The sequence below is a fragment of the Staurois parvus genome, unplaced genomic scaffold (genome assembly GCF_062004578.1).
Source record: "Staurois parvus isolate SC_StPar_1 unplaced genomic scaffold, SC_StPar_1.0 ptg000315l, whole genome shotgun sequence".
Lineage (NCBI taxonomy): Eukaryota > Metazoa > Chordata > Amphibia > Anura > Ranidae > Staurois > Staurois parvus.
In genome coordinates this window covers 656037-672299 of record NW_028318111.1, presented here as the reverse complement: position 1 = coordinate 672299, position 16263 = coordinate 656037, and the positions used below count along the sequence as shown (strand labels likewise).

The 16263-nt window shown below is 43.8% G+C and overlaps 1 protein-coding gene and 1 long non-coding RNA gene across 2 annotated transcripts in view; one reads left to right on the top strand and one right to left on the bottom strand.

The window, feature by feature from the left end:
• LOC149457525 (uncharacterized) overlaps nt 1-317 on the bottom strand; it is a 101733-nt gene extending 101416 nt beyond the window's left edge. The window contains exon 1 of the long non-coding RNA XR_016313615.1: nt 229-317. This is a non-coding gene — a long non-coding RNA (uncharacterized LOC149457525). The remainder of the gene's footprint in view (nt 1-228) is intronic.
• LOC149457524 (sterol 26-hydroxylase, mitochondrial-like) overlaps nt 1-16263 on the top strand; it is a 71972-nt gene that overhangs the window by 20555 nt on the left and 35154 nt on the right. The window contains exons 2-4 of the mRNA XM_089683570.1: nt 5636-5826; nt 10858-11057; nt 12277-12474. Coding sequence (XP_089539696.1) covers nt 5636-5826; nt 10858-11057; nt 12277-12474 — 589 coding nt within the window. The remainder of the gene's footprint in view (nt 1-5635; nt 5827-10857; nt 11058-12276; nt 12475-16263) is intronic.

Below are 16263 nucleotides of genomic sequence, written 5' to 3'. Positions count from 1 at the left end.
GTAAATGATGGAAATAAAATCTAACTTTTGTTGACATATTATAAGAATGTCTAATCTGTAATTTGATGCCTTTTGGAGATTTTTCCATCTTTCCTTGGCTTCTTTATGCACATTAATACAAATTTTTAGCTGGGGTGCCCAAACTTTCGATCCCCACTGTATGTGTAAAGTGCTGCGTAAAGTTGACGGCGCTATATAAGTACCTGAAATAAATTAATAAATAAATACCCAAGCGTAGTCTGGGGGGCGGTTCCGTTACAGCCGTCTTCTGAACTTTGAATTTCGAATGGAATAAACAAGAGAATATAGCAGTCTTCTGAAATTCAAAATGAATAGAATAAAACATGATATAAAGAAATAGAATAGAAAATAAAAGAATAGAATAGAAAATAGCCGTCTTTTTCAAATTTCACATTTCAAATAGATTAAAAGCAGCTATTCTTCATAATGAATTTGGATTGATTCGATATTTTTGATTCAAATACTTCTAGTCCATTGGCAGCATTAGAAAATAGATAGGAAAGTATATCATATTTACTTGTATTAAACTTCAACATTTCTTCAGTTACTTCCTTTTTTTCCCATGCCTAGGCAAAGAATGTCATACATCCCAGGAGTCTTCAGTAGAGGAGGAGGAGCTTTCCCAGCTAAGCACACCCTCCTACCTGCATGCCTGAGCCAAGGGCAGATGGATTCCAGAAAGTAAATGCTACATGAATCATCTGCCCTTACTCAAGATGGCCACCGCCAGATATGCTAGGCGAGTGTTTGTCATACATGAATCATCTGCCCTTACTCAAGATGGCCACCGCCAGATATGCTAGGCGAGTGTTTGTCAAAGTAAATCCTCAGCAAAATAAAGCATGGAGATATGAATGGATGAGTAAGTTTGTTTTGAGTAATAAATTAATTAAATAGCACTTTTTGGTTTATAGTGCTCAAATGCAGTGACGTTCCGCTTTAGTGAATTGATCTGAAACTAAATAAATTTTATTCTTTTTACAGAGTACCCAACAACGCCAAAAGATATACAATATCCTGGAGATAATACTGCCCCCGCTCGGAGATAAACTATTTATACAAAAAACAGCGCACTATAAAACCCTCAACAGTCCTTTTAAAAGTCCATATGCAGATAACAAGTGTCCTTATCTTCTCACCAGACAATAAATGCCTTATATGTTATCCAATTCTCTTCTCCATTTCTGTCCCACGCTTTGCACATACTCCCAAGCAACATAAAAATATAAATAAATATTTCATATAGTGTACTATGTTCCAACAATTTTATATAAATGTATGATATATTATTGTGCTCACTTTACAAGTAATAAAACATGCCAAAAATGCTTCACCATGTGATAACAGTACCATCCACCTTCCTTAATATTTACTCTTACCCTAAATAAAGAGGCATCAGTGTATATTTGTATGTATCCTCCAGTAATCTTCTCCTAGGTATCCTCTTCCTCCAAAATGTTGCTCCCAAAAAGAAAAACTAATATAGTGCAGTATGCCTTTAAATCATAAATACTCCATAATAGAGTGAAACTCCCATGAATTAAGTAAGTTTTTCACCACGTCTACAGGTGAAACTCGAAAAATTAGAATATCTTGCAAAAGTTCATTTATTTCAGTGCAGCAACTTAAAAGGTGAAACTAATATATGAGATAGACTCATTACATGCAAAGCAAGATAGTTCAAGCCGTGATTTGTCATCATTGTGATGATTATGGCTTACAGCTCATGAAAACCCCAAATCCACAATCTCAGAAAATGAGAATATTGTGAAAAGGTGCAATATTCTCGGCTTAAAGTGTCCCATTCTAATCAGATAATTAAGCCATAACACCTGCAAAGGGTCCCTGAGCCTTCAACTTTTTTGGGAAGGCCGTCCACAAGGTTTAGGAGGGTGTCTATGGGAAAGTTTGACCATTCTTCCGGAAGTGCATTTTTGAGGCCAGGCACTGATGTTTGATGAGAAGGGCCTGGCTCGCAGTCTCCGCTCTAATTAATCCCAAAGGTGTTCTATGGGGTTGAGGTCAGGACTCTGTGCAGGACAGTCAAGTTCCTCCAACCCAAACTTGCTCATCCATGTCTTTATGGACCTTGCCTTGTGCACTGGTGCGCCATCATGTTGGAACAAGAAGGGGCCATCCCCAAACTCTTCCTACAAAGTTGGGAGCATGAAATTGTCCAAAATGTCTTGGTATGTTGACGCCTTAAGAGTTCCCTTCACTGGAACTAGGGGGCCAAACCCAACCCCTGAAAACAACCCCACACCATAATCTTCCCCGCCACCAAACGTTACACTTGGCACAATGCAGTCAAGCAAGTACTGTTCTCCTGACAACCGCCAATCCCAGACACGTCCATCGGATTGCCAGACAGAGAAGAATGATTGATTGGTCACTCCAGAGAACACACTTTACATCACTGCATCCGACGGTTTGCATTGCATTCGGTGGTGTAAGGCTTGGATTCAGCTGCTCGGCCATGGAAACCCATTCCATGAAGCTCTCTATCCACTGTTGAGCTAATCTGAAGGCCACACCAAGTTTGGAGGTCTTTAGCTATTGACTCTGCAGACAGTTGGCAACGTCTGTGCACTGTGCGCTTCAGCATGTGTTGACCCCACTCTGTAATTTTATCTGGCCTACCACTTTGTGGCTGAGTTGCTGTTGTTCTCAGTTTTTCCATGGTTTTATAATCCCACTAACAGTTGAGCGTGGAATATTTAGTAGCCAGGAAATTACACAGATGGATTTATTGCACAGGTGGCAACCTATCACGGGACCACGCTTGGAGTCACTGAGCTCCTGAGAGCGACCCATTCTTTCACAAATGTTTGTAGAAGCAGTCTGCATGCCTAGGTAATTTTATTTTATACACCTGTGGCCATGGAGGTGATTGGAACACCTGAATCCAATGATTTAGAGGGCTGGCCCAATACTTTTGGCAATATAGTGTACATATTGATGCAAGAAACCTCTTTATTGTGGGTAACGGTAAATATTAAGGAAAGTGGATGGTACCATTATCACATGGTGAAGCATTTTTGGCATGTTTTTTCACTTGTAAAGTGAGCACAATAATGTATCATAAATTTATATAAAATTGTTGGAATATACTACACTATATGCAATATTTCTTTAGCCTTTTATGGCGCTTGGGACTATGTGCAAAGCATGGAACAGAAATAAAGAGAAGAAGAGACTTGGATAACATAAGGCTTTATTGCATTTATTGTCTGGTGAGAACATAAAGAGACCGTTATCTGCATATGGACTTTTAAAAACCAGAGAAGGTTTTATAGTGCGCCTGTTTTTGTATAAAAATTTTTTTAGCTCTGCATATGGCTACATAACATGTCAGTTCCTGGAATTATTCATTAAATGTATACTAAATAGAAGCAGTAAGAATTTGGATCTGATAATTATAGTGTGTTTACTTGTGAGCCACCAGGGTATACTAACAAGAGAGCATATATATTTTACTAGATCGCTGGTTGTTTTGCACACTCTCTACAGGTATGCTTTTGATATCAGTTAATTAACTAGTAGCCGACCGCAGATAGCCGAATGACGGCTACATTGCGGCCGGCCAGTTCTGAGTGGACGTCATATGACGTCCCCCCAGAACGCGCTCTCCTGCGCGCCCCAGAGGGCACGCACCCGGCGATCTCCGTGATCGCTGTGTCCTACGGACACAGCTGATCACGTGATGTGGTAAAAGGCCGATCACAGCGGCCTTTTACCACGTGATCAGCGGTGTCCAATGACACGCTGATCACAGGGAAATGCAAGTGCCGGTTCTCGGCTGCACTTTCCTCACGCTGTCAGATCGTGAGGAAAGTACTGCCGAGAACCGGCAGTTGTCACAGCGGGGATCGGCACCGATCATCAGGGCACTGATGATCAGTGCCCTGATGATCGGTGCCCAGCAGTGCCACCCGCAAGTTCCGCCCACCTGTGCCCAGCAGTGCGCCCACTAGCTCCGCCCACCTGTGCCCAGCAGTGCACCCACCTGTGCCACTCTGCAGTGTCACACACCTGTGCCCAGAAGTGCCACCTACCTGTGCCCAGAAGTGCCACCCACCTGTGCCCCCCACCTGTGCCCACCCACCAGTGCTGCCCACCAGTGCCACCCATCAGTGCAGCCCAGCAGTGCTGCCAGTCAGTGCCACCAGTCAGTGCCCAGGGGTTGTGCCAGTCAGTGCCGCCAGTCAGTGCCCAGCAGTGATGCCAGTCAGTGCCGTCTATCAGTACCCATCATCAGTGTCACCTATCAGTGCCGCCTATCAGTGCTGCATATTAGTGCCGCCTATCCGTGACACCTCATTAGTGCTGTCTATCTGTGCCGCCTATCCGTGCCACCTCATTAGTACTGCCCATCAGTGCCCATCAGTGCCGCCTATCAGTGCCCATCAGTGCTGCCTCATCAACGCACATCAGTGAAGGAGAAAAAATACCTGTTTGAAAAATTTTATAATAGAAACAAAGAAACTTTTTTTTTTCAAATTTTTTGAAAAAAATGATCAAAATTTCATATGGGTACAATGTTGCATGACCGCGCAATTGTCAATCAAAGTGCAGCAGTGCTGAAAGCTGAAAATTGGCCTGGTAAATAAGGGGGTATAAGTGCCTGGTAGGCAAGTGGTTAACCAAACATTGGCACATATATAGGAGTATTTAAAAAATTTTTTAAAGGTATCATTAATTGTTGATTTATTTATATTATATTTAAATTTCAAGCACTAAGCACTTTTTTAGTTAATATTAGAGCGCGGTAATTATTTAATTAACAAGTATGGTATTTGGAACTGACCTTTTATCAGCCTCTTGCAGTTCTTGTACCGCACAGCTAAAACTGGGGGAGAGAGAAGCAGCACAAGGCCCCTGATAAGAGGGTACAGGCAGTGCTACTGTCCCAGCCTCATTAGATCAGAGCAGGGGGACCTTCATAGAACGCATGAAGGTAAAAAGCCTTCAGCCTTTACAACCACTTTAAGCAAAAATGACTCCAGAAAATGATTTCCAGCAGGGGTCAGTAGTAGGTAGCGCAGAGTGCAGGGGTCAGTAGTAGGTAGCGCAGAGTGCAGGGGTCAGTAGTAGGTAGCGCAGAGTGCAGGGGTCAGTAGTAGGTAGCGCAGAGTGCAGGGGTCAGTAGTAGGTAGCGCAGAGTGCAGGGGTCAGTAGTAGGTAGCGCAGAGTGCAGGGGTCAGTAGTAGGTAGCGCAGAGTGCAGGGGTCAGTAGTAGGTAGTGCAAGGGCCAGTGCCACAGCAGAAATTCCCTCCCCTCTTCTTGATTGTATTCATCAGACTTCAGGTGCAGAATCACTCAGACATGTGAGAGCCCAGGAGGAATCTAGAACTTCCTTCAGCTCTGCGCTCACATTGCCAATCTGATCTTGGGCATCAGGCTCAGGAACTGGCTTCCTGTCACATGCCACAATCGATGAGTAGATCACGATAAGCGGGTTTCAGGCCCCTGCTCCACCATGATGGGTCAAAGTAAAGTTCTGCTCTGTGTTTTGGGAGCTCCAGCAGAAATGAAGCCTGCAAACAGCTGTTGCCCACTTCATTCACTTTATTCTTTTAACAGCTCTGCTCCTCTTTGATTCCTGTCTTACAGAACATATTCAAGAAGAAATATGGGCCAATATGGAAATCCACTGTTGGAATGTTTAATATGGTCTACGTAACAGATGTGGATCTCCTGGAGACGTTGCTGAGACAGGAGGGGACATATCCAATGAGGGTAGACATGAAACTCTGGAAAATGCACCGGGACTCTAGGAACCTGGCCTACGGTCCTTTTACTGAGTGAGTTCAGACAGAAAGCATGGTTTTGCTGGTTCTGTGTCACCTGTAGGGGTCCAATCATAACTACACTGTTGAAAAAAGCATGTTGTTTAGATAGCTTGTGGGCCAAGGCAGAATGGAAGTTTTGTCACGTCCTCCATGTTTTCCCATTAACTTGTTGGGCGCCAAGTCTGGGAAACATGAGATTTAAATTAACTCTTGAACTGCCGTACCGCAGTACAGGATGGGGACCTCTACAATGCAGTTCTATAATCGGTTGCTATGGGAAACTGAATGTGGCATGGGGAGTGATGACATCTCTCTCGTGGCTACATGCCATTCCACCTATAACAGCCTGTTACGACAGGCTGCTTGCTGATTGTACATTCCTTGCTCAGGGAAAACACAGGTATAACTTGCACTAGAAGGACTTTTAATTAATTCTTCATACCCCACTTGGCAGTGACCCAAACTGTAGACTAAGTGTGTGATAGAGAGAGTGCTTAGTTTGAGTAACTTCAGACCAGGCAGATGACAATGTTTCAAAGACTTTTTTTTCTTTTTACTTTTGCACTTTATCTAAGTCCAAAAACAGACTGAACAGTTCAACAAGAATTTCAAGAGAACAGCCGGTATCCCTAAGTCTCTAAACCTAACCAGACTACGTGCTGCCCTGGAGTACATGCAGAAGTAGAGTCCATAAGGTCACATCATCCAAAAGAGGCATACTCCAGCAGCTGGTGTATTCAAGGTGAACCCCAAGTCTTGACGGCTTTACATCCAGGTAGTAGAGAGCGACATTTTTGTACTCCTTCCAGGTGCAGTTCTTCTCTGGGAAGCAGGAAAACAGGCAAGACCACAGAACACGGAAGAAGTACAGCCAGCCAATAACCCTCCTCTCTCTCAACCCACGGGCTTGGCCTACTGACCCCTTTTATATCACAGATGCAGTGGGTCCCACCCAAAGCCAAAAAAACAGGAATAACAGCCTGCCTACATTCCACTTCACAGGCTTGTGAAATCCTATCTTGATACTGTATATTAATTTTTTTGGGAGAAGTCCCGCATGTGTTCGGGGACCACCATCTTCTCCCAAACAACTGTTCTGTAAATCTTCGGCCTTGAGCTGTTCAAACGCATAGGGAAAAGTCATCTGGTATCAGGCACTGACGTATTTTTTCATATAACATTGCAGTTGAGCCAAACGGGCAATCCGTGTTTTGTGATTTAGGGACCCTTGTGGCATATAAGCATTGGGTGGCTGAAAGTACTTGTGAAATGAAATAAAATACACCTCTAATATGTGAATCCCCTTCAGAAAGTCACACTTTCTCCCTAGAAAGTAGAATTACTATATTATAACCTATTACCATACCACGTGAATAATCTAAATATAAAATACCCAAATAGTCTCAAAATCAATAAATAAATGAATAAAATAAATTAAATAAAATAATAGGATGTCCAAAGAAAGTCCAAAAAAGTCCACCAAAACAAATAAGAATAAGTCCAGTAGGAAGGATTCCAATCCTATTTTAATCCTCGTGATACCTCGAAAAAAAAAAAAAATAGTGCTTTATCTTTCAAATACTCACTAACAATTGAGTACTGTCCGTGATACTTTTTTTATTTGCACTAACATACAATTTTGAGGACAAGCTTTCGGGGAATGTCCCCTTCTTCAGGTCTAAGCAGTACTGAAACAAAGATTTAGCAGAATGTTGGAAGAGATGTAGGGATGGGGAAAAAAAAAAAAAACAGAGATAAGATAAGGCAAACAAGGATGAATTTGCACAGACATACCATCAAGGAACATGAAGAAGATGACCTTTGCACACCTGTGGGACACCATTTCGCACAACCGGACCACATTATGGAAGACCTCAATGTTTTAGTTAAGGAAATTAAAGGAAATTTCAAATCCATTCAGGAAAGAAAAACTTTTGAACTAAGAATGATAATTCTATTTGACCCAAGAGATAACGACGGTCTGAATTTGAACATGGGATTCCTCACTCATTATCCAACAGTTTTATGACTATCAGCTCAAGCATGACTGCCTCTGCTAGTGTTGTCTCCCCCCCCCCCCCCCCCAGACTTTGCTTTTGCTGTATCTTATCTGTTTTTTGTTTTGTTTTTTCCCATCCCCTAAATCTCTTCCAACATTCTGCTAAATCTTTGTTTCAGTACTGCTTAGACCTGAAGAAGGGGACACTCCCCGAAAGCTTGTCCTCAAAATTGTATGTTAGTGCAAATAAAAAAAGTACCACGGACAGTACTCAATTGCTCCTGTCGCAAATGCACTAATACAGCTACAATCACGTCAAGCAAATACTCACTAACAATCTACAGTGTAAAATTAAATCCGTACAAAATCCAAACCACTCCACTGTGATTACTAGTGATAATGCAAGAGAGAGAGAGAAAAAAAAATAATATATATATATATATATATATATATATATATATACACACATAAATATATCAAATAAATATACTGAAAATTGTGAACCAAAATCAAATCTTCAAGTGAGCACTTCAATAAATTAGTGAACACTCAGTGACCACTTCAATTCATACAGTGGACACTCCAAATAGTGATATTAAATACCATTACCCTCTGGTAGTATTCATAAACGTATCCGATATTCCTGGTAACAGTGTTGCTTCCAAATTTTCCTTCATTCCCATCCTCCATAATCCTCATAAAGTTAAAAAAAGGCTCTTATAATAGATTTCCGAGCGTAGGGATAAATTTAATAAAGACTTACATTGGGGTTATTGGAATCCTTCCTACTGGACCTATTCTTATTTGTTTTGGTGGACTTTTTTGGACTTTATTTGGACATCCTATTTATTTTATGTGTTTAATTTATTTTATTCATTTACTTATTGATTTTCAAAATATTTGGGTATTTTATATTTAAATTATTCACGTGGTATGGTGATAGGTTATAATATGGTGAAAGTACTTGTACCCCATGCGCTCTATTAAAGCTGAAGTGGCTGCTGGTGATATCCATGGCAAAGGGGATGTTGATGAGGAATCTCGGGTTCTAAGGATAGTGGCAACGTGTCATTCTGATCAAAGATCAGTTAACAACAAGTAGGGTCTCCTGAGGCGGTTTGTATTCCGGAAGGGGTGACAGAGCAATGTCCGGTGGCGGCAAGTCCAGGAGAGAGCATGAGCTGTCCAGTCCATCCTTCTCATCCCCGAAGTCCACAGGAGAGAAGGAGGAGAAGAAAATTCTTCACAGAGGACCTCCTCAGGACAGTGTTCTGTAGCAGAGGGGAGGGATAGCAGGTTAACCCAGGACTTATTGGGGTAGGCCATCCCGGTCACTGGACTGGATCCAAGTCTCAGTATTTTGGCTGGAGGCTCGAGGGTATCGTCTTCTCCAGTGGCAGGGGCAGACTCAGGCAGATTGTCTGCAGGTTTGGAACACCTGAATTCAATGATTTGGAGGGTTGTCTCAATACTTGGCAATATAGTGTATGCTAGGTACCTTGCACAGGGTCACTCTAATTCACACACAAGGGGTATCTTTACTCTGTTCCATTTTCACCAATGCCCTGGGACAAGGCTGAGGTTGCCTTCAGGGAAAACATGCACCATGTAGATTTGCACAACTGTTCTCCAGTTAACTCTCAGGTCCCCATGTCAATGCACATCTTCTCACTATAGCTTGCAATTAGGCGGGCCATGCCAAACACTGATCACAGCCACCTCTTCAGCGTTCCCCACTACCAGTCCTAGCATGGAACCCCGCAGTACAAATAGCGCAGTCTCCACTGTGCACTTGACATTTAGCCACTGTACCTCAAAACAGGATGGGGAAACTGAATGTGGCATAAGGAGTGCTGACAACATTTCCCTCAAAGCTAGAGGAAATTCCACCTATAACAGGCACACGTGATAACAGGCTGCTTGGTGACTGTACCTTTTGTTGCTCATGGCAACTACAAGTATAACTTGCACTACAATGACTCATAACATTATAACTCTTCATACCACGTGGCAGTGACCCAAACTGTAAACTAAGTGTGTGATAGTGCCCGATACTTGCATTACACCCCTTTGAGTAACTTCAGACCAGGCAGGTGACGTTTCAAAGACTTTACTTAGACAAAGTCCAAATACAGACTGAACAGTCAAACAAGAACTCCAATAGAACAGCAATTTTTCCTAAATCCCTAGTCCCTAAACCTAACCAGGCTATGTGCTGCCCCGGGATACCTGCAAAAATAGTCCATGAGGTCACAACATCCAAAAGAGGCATATTCCAGCAGCTGGTATATTCAGGGCAAACCCAAAGTCTTGACAGCTTTACATCCAGATAGTAGAGAGCAACATTCTTGTACTGCCCCTGGGTGCAGTTCTTGGGGAACCAGGAATATGGACATGACCGTGGAACACAGAAGATGTATGGCTGGGCAATCAATCCTCTCTCTTGACCCCTGGACTCGGCCCACTGACCACTGTAATAGCACAGGTGCAGTGGGTTGGGCCCGAAGATCCCGCCAAAAGCCAAAGAACTTGGAAGAACACTAACCCCTACCCTCCTGTCCGGGACAGAACCTATCCAGCCAATTTCAACCTGACTACTATCTAAATAGATGGAGCTCACACAGCAGAATGAGTTGCAGGAATGGCTTACCCCCCCCTCCCCTTGTCTTCCAACTACCTAGCAGAATGAGTCGCAGGAATGGCTTACCCCCCCTCCCCTTGTCTTCCAACTACCTAGCAGAATGAGTCGCAGGAATGGCTTACCCCCCTCCCTTTGTCTTCCAACTACCTACAGCTCTGCCTGGCAATTTAAATTAGAGAAAGGCAGTCTGAAAGGGAACAGCTACTACAGACCAATAGTGTTCTGCAAAATCTGTATCTAGGCTTTACACCATATAATTTGATTTTGTAAAGTGCTATATTTGTTGATGCTATAGATGACTCCTGTATCATATAAATAATATGTTTGGTAAATATTTTTTTGAAAATGGTAGAAAAAAATATATACTGTACACTAATGCACTGGGGAAAAACTGTCTCCGTAGGGAGGGTCACCACTGGCACACGCTGCGCACTCTGCTCAACAAGAGAATGCTGAAGCCTGCCGAGGCCGTTCTGTACACCGGAGCCATCAATGAGGTGGTAACCGACTTCATAAACTCACTGGATGTCTTGAGGAAAGAGACGCCCTCTGGAGACATGGTGAATGACATCTCCAATGTCTTCTATCGATTTGCATTTGAAGGTGAGACAGCTTAGGCAGCGGCATAGTGTAAGTTACCAGCACTCGAGGCAAAGCAAGTATTGTGCCCCCAGTGTGCTCCAGCACTTAGTAAATGAGGTAAAGCTTCTCTTTGCAAGAATACCCAATCACGTGCAAGGAAAATATACGAAAAAACCTGTATTTTTGCTGGCACGTGGTTAGATGATGGAAGTCAACAGAGATTCTGCTAATTTACTAATCCCTGGAGCAACTTTTCAAAAGTGCACAGTCTATTCGCCTTTGGTAAATCAATCCCATAGTAGGAAAATCTATGCCTTACCGGAGTTCCCGTGTGCCTGGCTCTCTCATCCACTCCATGCACCCTTCTAAGTGAGCACCTGCCACTCTATACCGGCACCACTCATTGTGCCCCAAAATTTATATATCCCTCCCCCCACATTATGCACCCCTAATCTCTCCACCCCCATATCATGCACTCCAAATCCATATAACCCCAATTCTCTCTCAAGGATCATTGGTAGTTGGAGGAGGTGCAAGGGTTCTGGAAAGGAGAGAAAAAAGATCAGAGTCTTCCTCAACTGCACCAAGGAGCACATTGGCACACACTTAGCGGAAGCATGCTGCTCGTTCTTCTCAATTCTACCAACTCCAACCTAGAACTGCCCAGCCGGACCCACCCAGACAGTGTAGAAGGGAAAGAGAGGAGGGAGTGCACTGCTTACAGGACCAGGACAGGAGCGCACACAGACCGTTCTCCCGTCTCACCCCAAATTCTTACTAATTTTGCTCCTCTACAAAATCTTGCTCCCAGGGAAATCTCTCCTGTGGCCCTGCCCAATCCACACCACTGGCTGTAAGTAAAAAATGGGGTCACACAGATGACCACATAGAAAGCATGCAAAAAATCTCCCCAGCAGAGACCGACATTGATAAAAATTCAGCAGAGGTTGCAACTCTTTGCTACAGTTTGTAGAGCAAAATCTGAATGGCGGTCATTTCAATGTCTCACTCCTTCAATGAAGAGCTAATGCTAAAGCCTGCTGGAGATTTAAAACAGAAGCGGTAAAGGAAAAGAGTTGTGAAGGAGCGACTTTCCATAGTGAGATTTGGGGTCTAGTCATATTTGCTATCCTTTGCACTTCCTATAGTTTTGCCTCATCTCAAGCCCTCAAAATTTCTGCCCATATGATGCACCCCTGTATTTAAATCTCCATATCTCTGTCTTCTGCTTCTCTTCCAGGAATTTCCTACATTTTATTTGAGACACGAATTGGCTGTCTAGAGAAGAAAATTCCCCCGGAGTCTCAAAAATTTATCGATTCTATTGGAGCCATGTTGAAATACTCGATATATGTGAGCATTCTTCCAGCCTGGACCCATAATAAGCTCCCTTATTACAGATTGTACCTAGAGAACTGGGACAACATTTTTAATTTTGGTGAGTTTGAATGTGGATAAAAAAAGATTTAAAGAAAGCAAAAAGTGGTATGTGGTATGTGCAGGGACCCAATCAGAAAGAGGCATTTATCAGTCTGCTGCCATGGATGAATGGATGACTGTTGTCATAGGTTTCTGCTATTTACGCTTTTTTTTTCTTTTTAGACATAAAACCTGTCTTTTCTGTTGAAGGATAAGTAAACCCGATTGCTAAAATCTCATTTAATATGATATTTAATACTTTATTTCAGATTTAATATTAAAGTGGAACTCCACCCAAAAGGGGAAGTTCTGCGTATGTGCACACACCGTCCTCTTTACCATTTGGCACTTTTTGGGAGGGAGGGAGAAGCGGCAACCTGGTTTCCCCCCCCCCCCCCCCCCCCCCTTTTGCTGCAGCCTTCAGGGACATATCACAGGTCCCAGAAGACTGCGGGACCATTCACATCGCGGATCGCATATGCGCAGTGGGAAACTAGCTGGGAAGCTGCAAGGTTTCCCTTAGTTAAGATACCAACTTCTGGACCTGAAGTTGATTGAAGAATCAGCTATGGTGGGGACAGCGCTGGATCCCTGGACAGGTGAGTGTCCTTATATTAAAAGTCAGCAGCTACAGTATTTGTACCCGCTGACTTTTTATCTTTTTGGGCTGCAGACTGGAGCTCTACTTTAATGTTTAATATGTTAATGTCATTTCAAAAGTAATTTTCAATATCTTTAAATCTGCAGCTTTGATTAAAATAATCCCTGGTGATCCTGCCATGAAGGTCCTCTTTTAAGCAATTCCTGTTATAGGGTGACAACATTCTGCTACCATCTCCAAGTTTTGTTCCTGCATTGTCACCCTGTCACAAGGGCTTCTGATAAGGACTACAAGTGACCATTCTAACATACGTTACGCAGCCATGATCTACTGTCAATGTCAAAAACCATACAGCCATTGCTGGATCCATGTAGATAAGAAATGGCAGCAAAAGAGAGTTTATATTAAAAGGTGGATATCAAGATGTATCAATAGGATCATAAAATCGATCATTCAATATGACAAAATTACCAAATTTAAATGAAAATCCCACAGCACAGATTTATCATTCGATCTATCTAGTGCGCTCTCAAACAATTTAGACTCTGCCAAAGATGAAAGACTGTGGCAGAATTTTGTTGATCGCTTCTTATCAACTGAACAAGTGTTTGCGTGTTTTGTGAAAACCGATTGCAATTCAGATCAATTTAAGTGATCGTATGTAATTGTTCACATTTTCAAATGCTAGATCGTATTTGTGATTGATATTTTCGGTCAATTGCAAGATTTAGAACAATACTAGTTATAGGTGTTGCATAGCTTGATATTTTAATTGATGATAGATTGTTTGGAATCTCTCACATCTACATTGATCACAGATCTTTATGTGTATAGCCCACCTTAAAGTGGAGTTCCACTCACTCTGTAAAAAAATAAAAGTCAGCAGCTACAAAAACTGTAGCTGCTGACTTTTAAAAAACAGCAACTCGTCCCATGATCCCGTGTTGCCCCCGCCGCAGCCATTTCATCGGCCGTCCTATATTCCAAGTGCCGGCATCTTCAGTGTGGGCACCCGGCTTGCGGCTTCACAGCCGGGTGCCCACTGCGCATGCGCGAGTAGCGCTGCGCTTCCTGAATGGCCCCGTCGTCTTCTGGGACCTGTCATGTGTCCCACAAGACTTCGAGGAGGGAGGGTAGAAGGACAACTTCCGCAGCAGAAGTGGGAGGGGGTACCTGTCAAATTCGGGTACCCGTTCACCCCCCGCTCCCCAAAGGTGCCAATCCTTAACCAGCTGCCGACCGCAGATAGCCGAATGATGGCTTCACTGCGGCCGGCCAGTTCTGAGTGGATGTCATATGACGTCCTCCCAGAACGCGCTCTCCTGCGCGCCCCAGGGGGCACGCACCCGGCGATCTCCGTGATCGCTGTGTCCTACGGACACAGCTGATCACGTGATGTGGTAAAAGGCCAATCACAGCGGCCTTTTACCACCTGATCAGCGGTGTCCAATGACACGCTGATCAGAAGGAAATGCAGGTGCCGGTTCTCGGCTGCACTTTCCTCACGCTGTCAGATCGTGAGGAAAGTACTGCCGAGAACCGGCAGTTGTTAGAGCGGGGATCGGCACCGATCATCAGGGCACTGATGATCGGTGCCCTGATGATCGGTGCCCAGCAGTGCCACCCGCAAGTTCTGCCCAGCAGTGCGCCCACTAGCTCCGCCCACCTGTGCCCATCAGTGCACCCACCTGTGCCAAGCAGTGCACCCACCTGTGTCACTCTGCAGTGCCACCTACCTGTGCCCAGAAGTGCCACCCACCTGTGCCCACCAGTGCCACCCACCTGTGCCCACCCACCTGTGCCCACCAGTGCCACCCACCTGTGCCCACCAACCAGTGCTGCCCACCAGTGCAGCCCAGCAGTGCTGCCAGTCAGTGCCACCAGTCAGTGCCCAGGGGTTGTGCCAGTCAGTGCCGCCAGTCAGTGCCCAGCAGTGATGCCAGTCAGTGCCGTCTATCAGTACCCATCATCAGTGTCACCTATCAGTGCCGCCTATCAGTGCTGCATATTAGTGCCGCCTATCCGTGACCCCTAATTAGTGCTGCCTATCAGTGCCGCCTATCCGTGCCACCTCATTAGTACTGCCTATCAGTGCCCTTTAGTGCTGCCTATCAGTGCCCATCAGTGCCGCCTATCAGTGCCCATCAGTGCTGCCTCATCAACGCACATCAGTGAAGGAGAAAAAATACCTGTTTGAAAAATTTTATAAAAGAAACAAACTTTTTTTTTTTTTCTCAAATTTTTTGCAATTTTTTTATTTATAGCGCAAAAAGTAAAGCGCCCAGTGGCGATTAAATACCACCAAAAGAAAGCTCTATTTGTGAGAAAAAAATGATCAAAATTTCATATAGGTACAATGTTGCATGACCGCGCAATTGTCAATCAAAGTGCGGCAGCACTGAAAGCTGAAAATTGGCCTGGTAAGGAAGGGGGTATAAGTGCCTGGTAGGCAAGTGGTTAATGGGGAGCGGTGACCAATCTTTAAAGCGGAACTTCCCCTTTTGGGTGGAACTCCACTTTAAGTCTTACAGAAACATTCATGATGTTGCAGTGGCAAGATTCTTGTTCTCGCATACTCATATTAATTTTCTCTCTCATCTCTATCCCTCCCCTTTCATCTTTTTTTTTCTCTCTCTCGCTACTCTTTTCTTTCTCTCCCTCTCTTTCCAGTTTCTTCTATCTGTCTCTATTCACTCTCTCTCTCCCTCCCCTCTCTCTCTCCCTTCCTTTTTCCTCTTTTCCTCCCTCTATCTTTCTACTCTCTTTCTCCCACCCTTCTCTCTCTAATCTTCTATCTCTCTCCCTCCCCTTTCATCTCTCTGCACTTTTTTTTTTCTGTCTCACTCTTTTATTTCTCTCCCTCACTATTCATTTTCTTCTATCTGCCCTCCTGCCCCCCCCCCCTTCTCCTCTAGAATCTCTGCTTTCTCTCTTCTCTCTTTCTACTTTCTTCTATTTTCTCCCCTTCCCTCTCTCACTCCACTGTCTTCTCTCTCCCTCCCTCTCTTTCAGATCTTTTTTTTCTCTCTCTCTACTCGCATCTCTTTCTTTCCCCCCTCTCTCTATCCCTTTCTTCCACTCTTATTTCTTCCTCTCCTTTCCTATCTCCCTCTCTTCCCTCTGTTTCCCCTTTCCTCTTTCTCTCCACTCTTCACTCTCTTTGTCCACACTCCCTCTCTCTTTCTCTCCTTCTGCTTTCTCATTGTT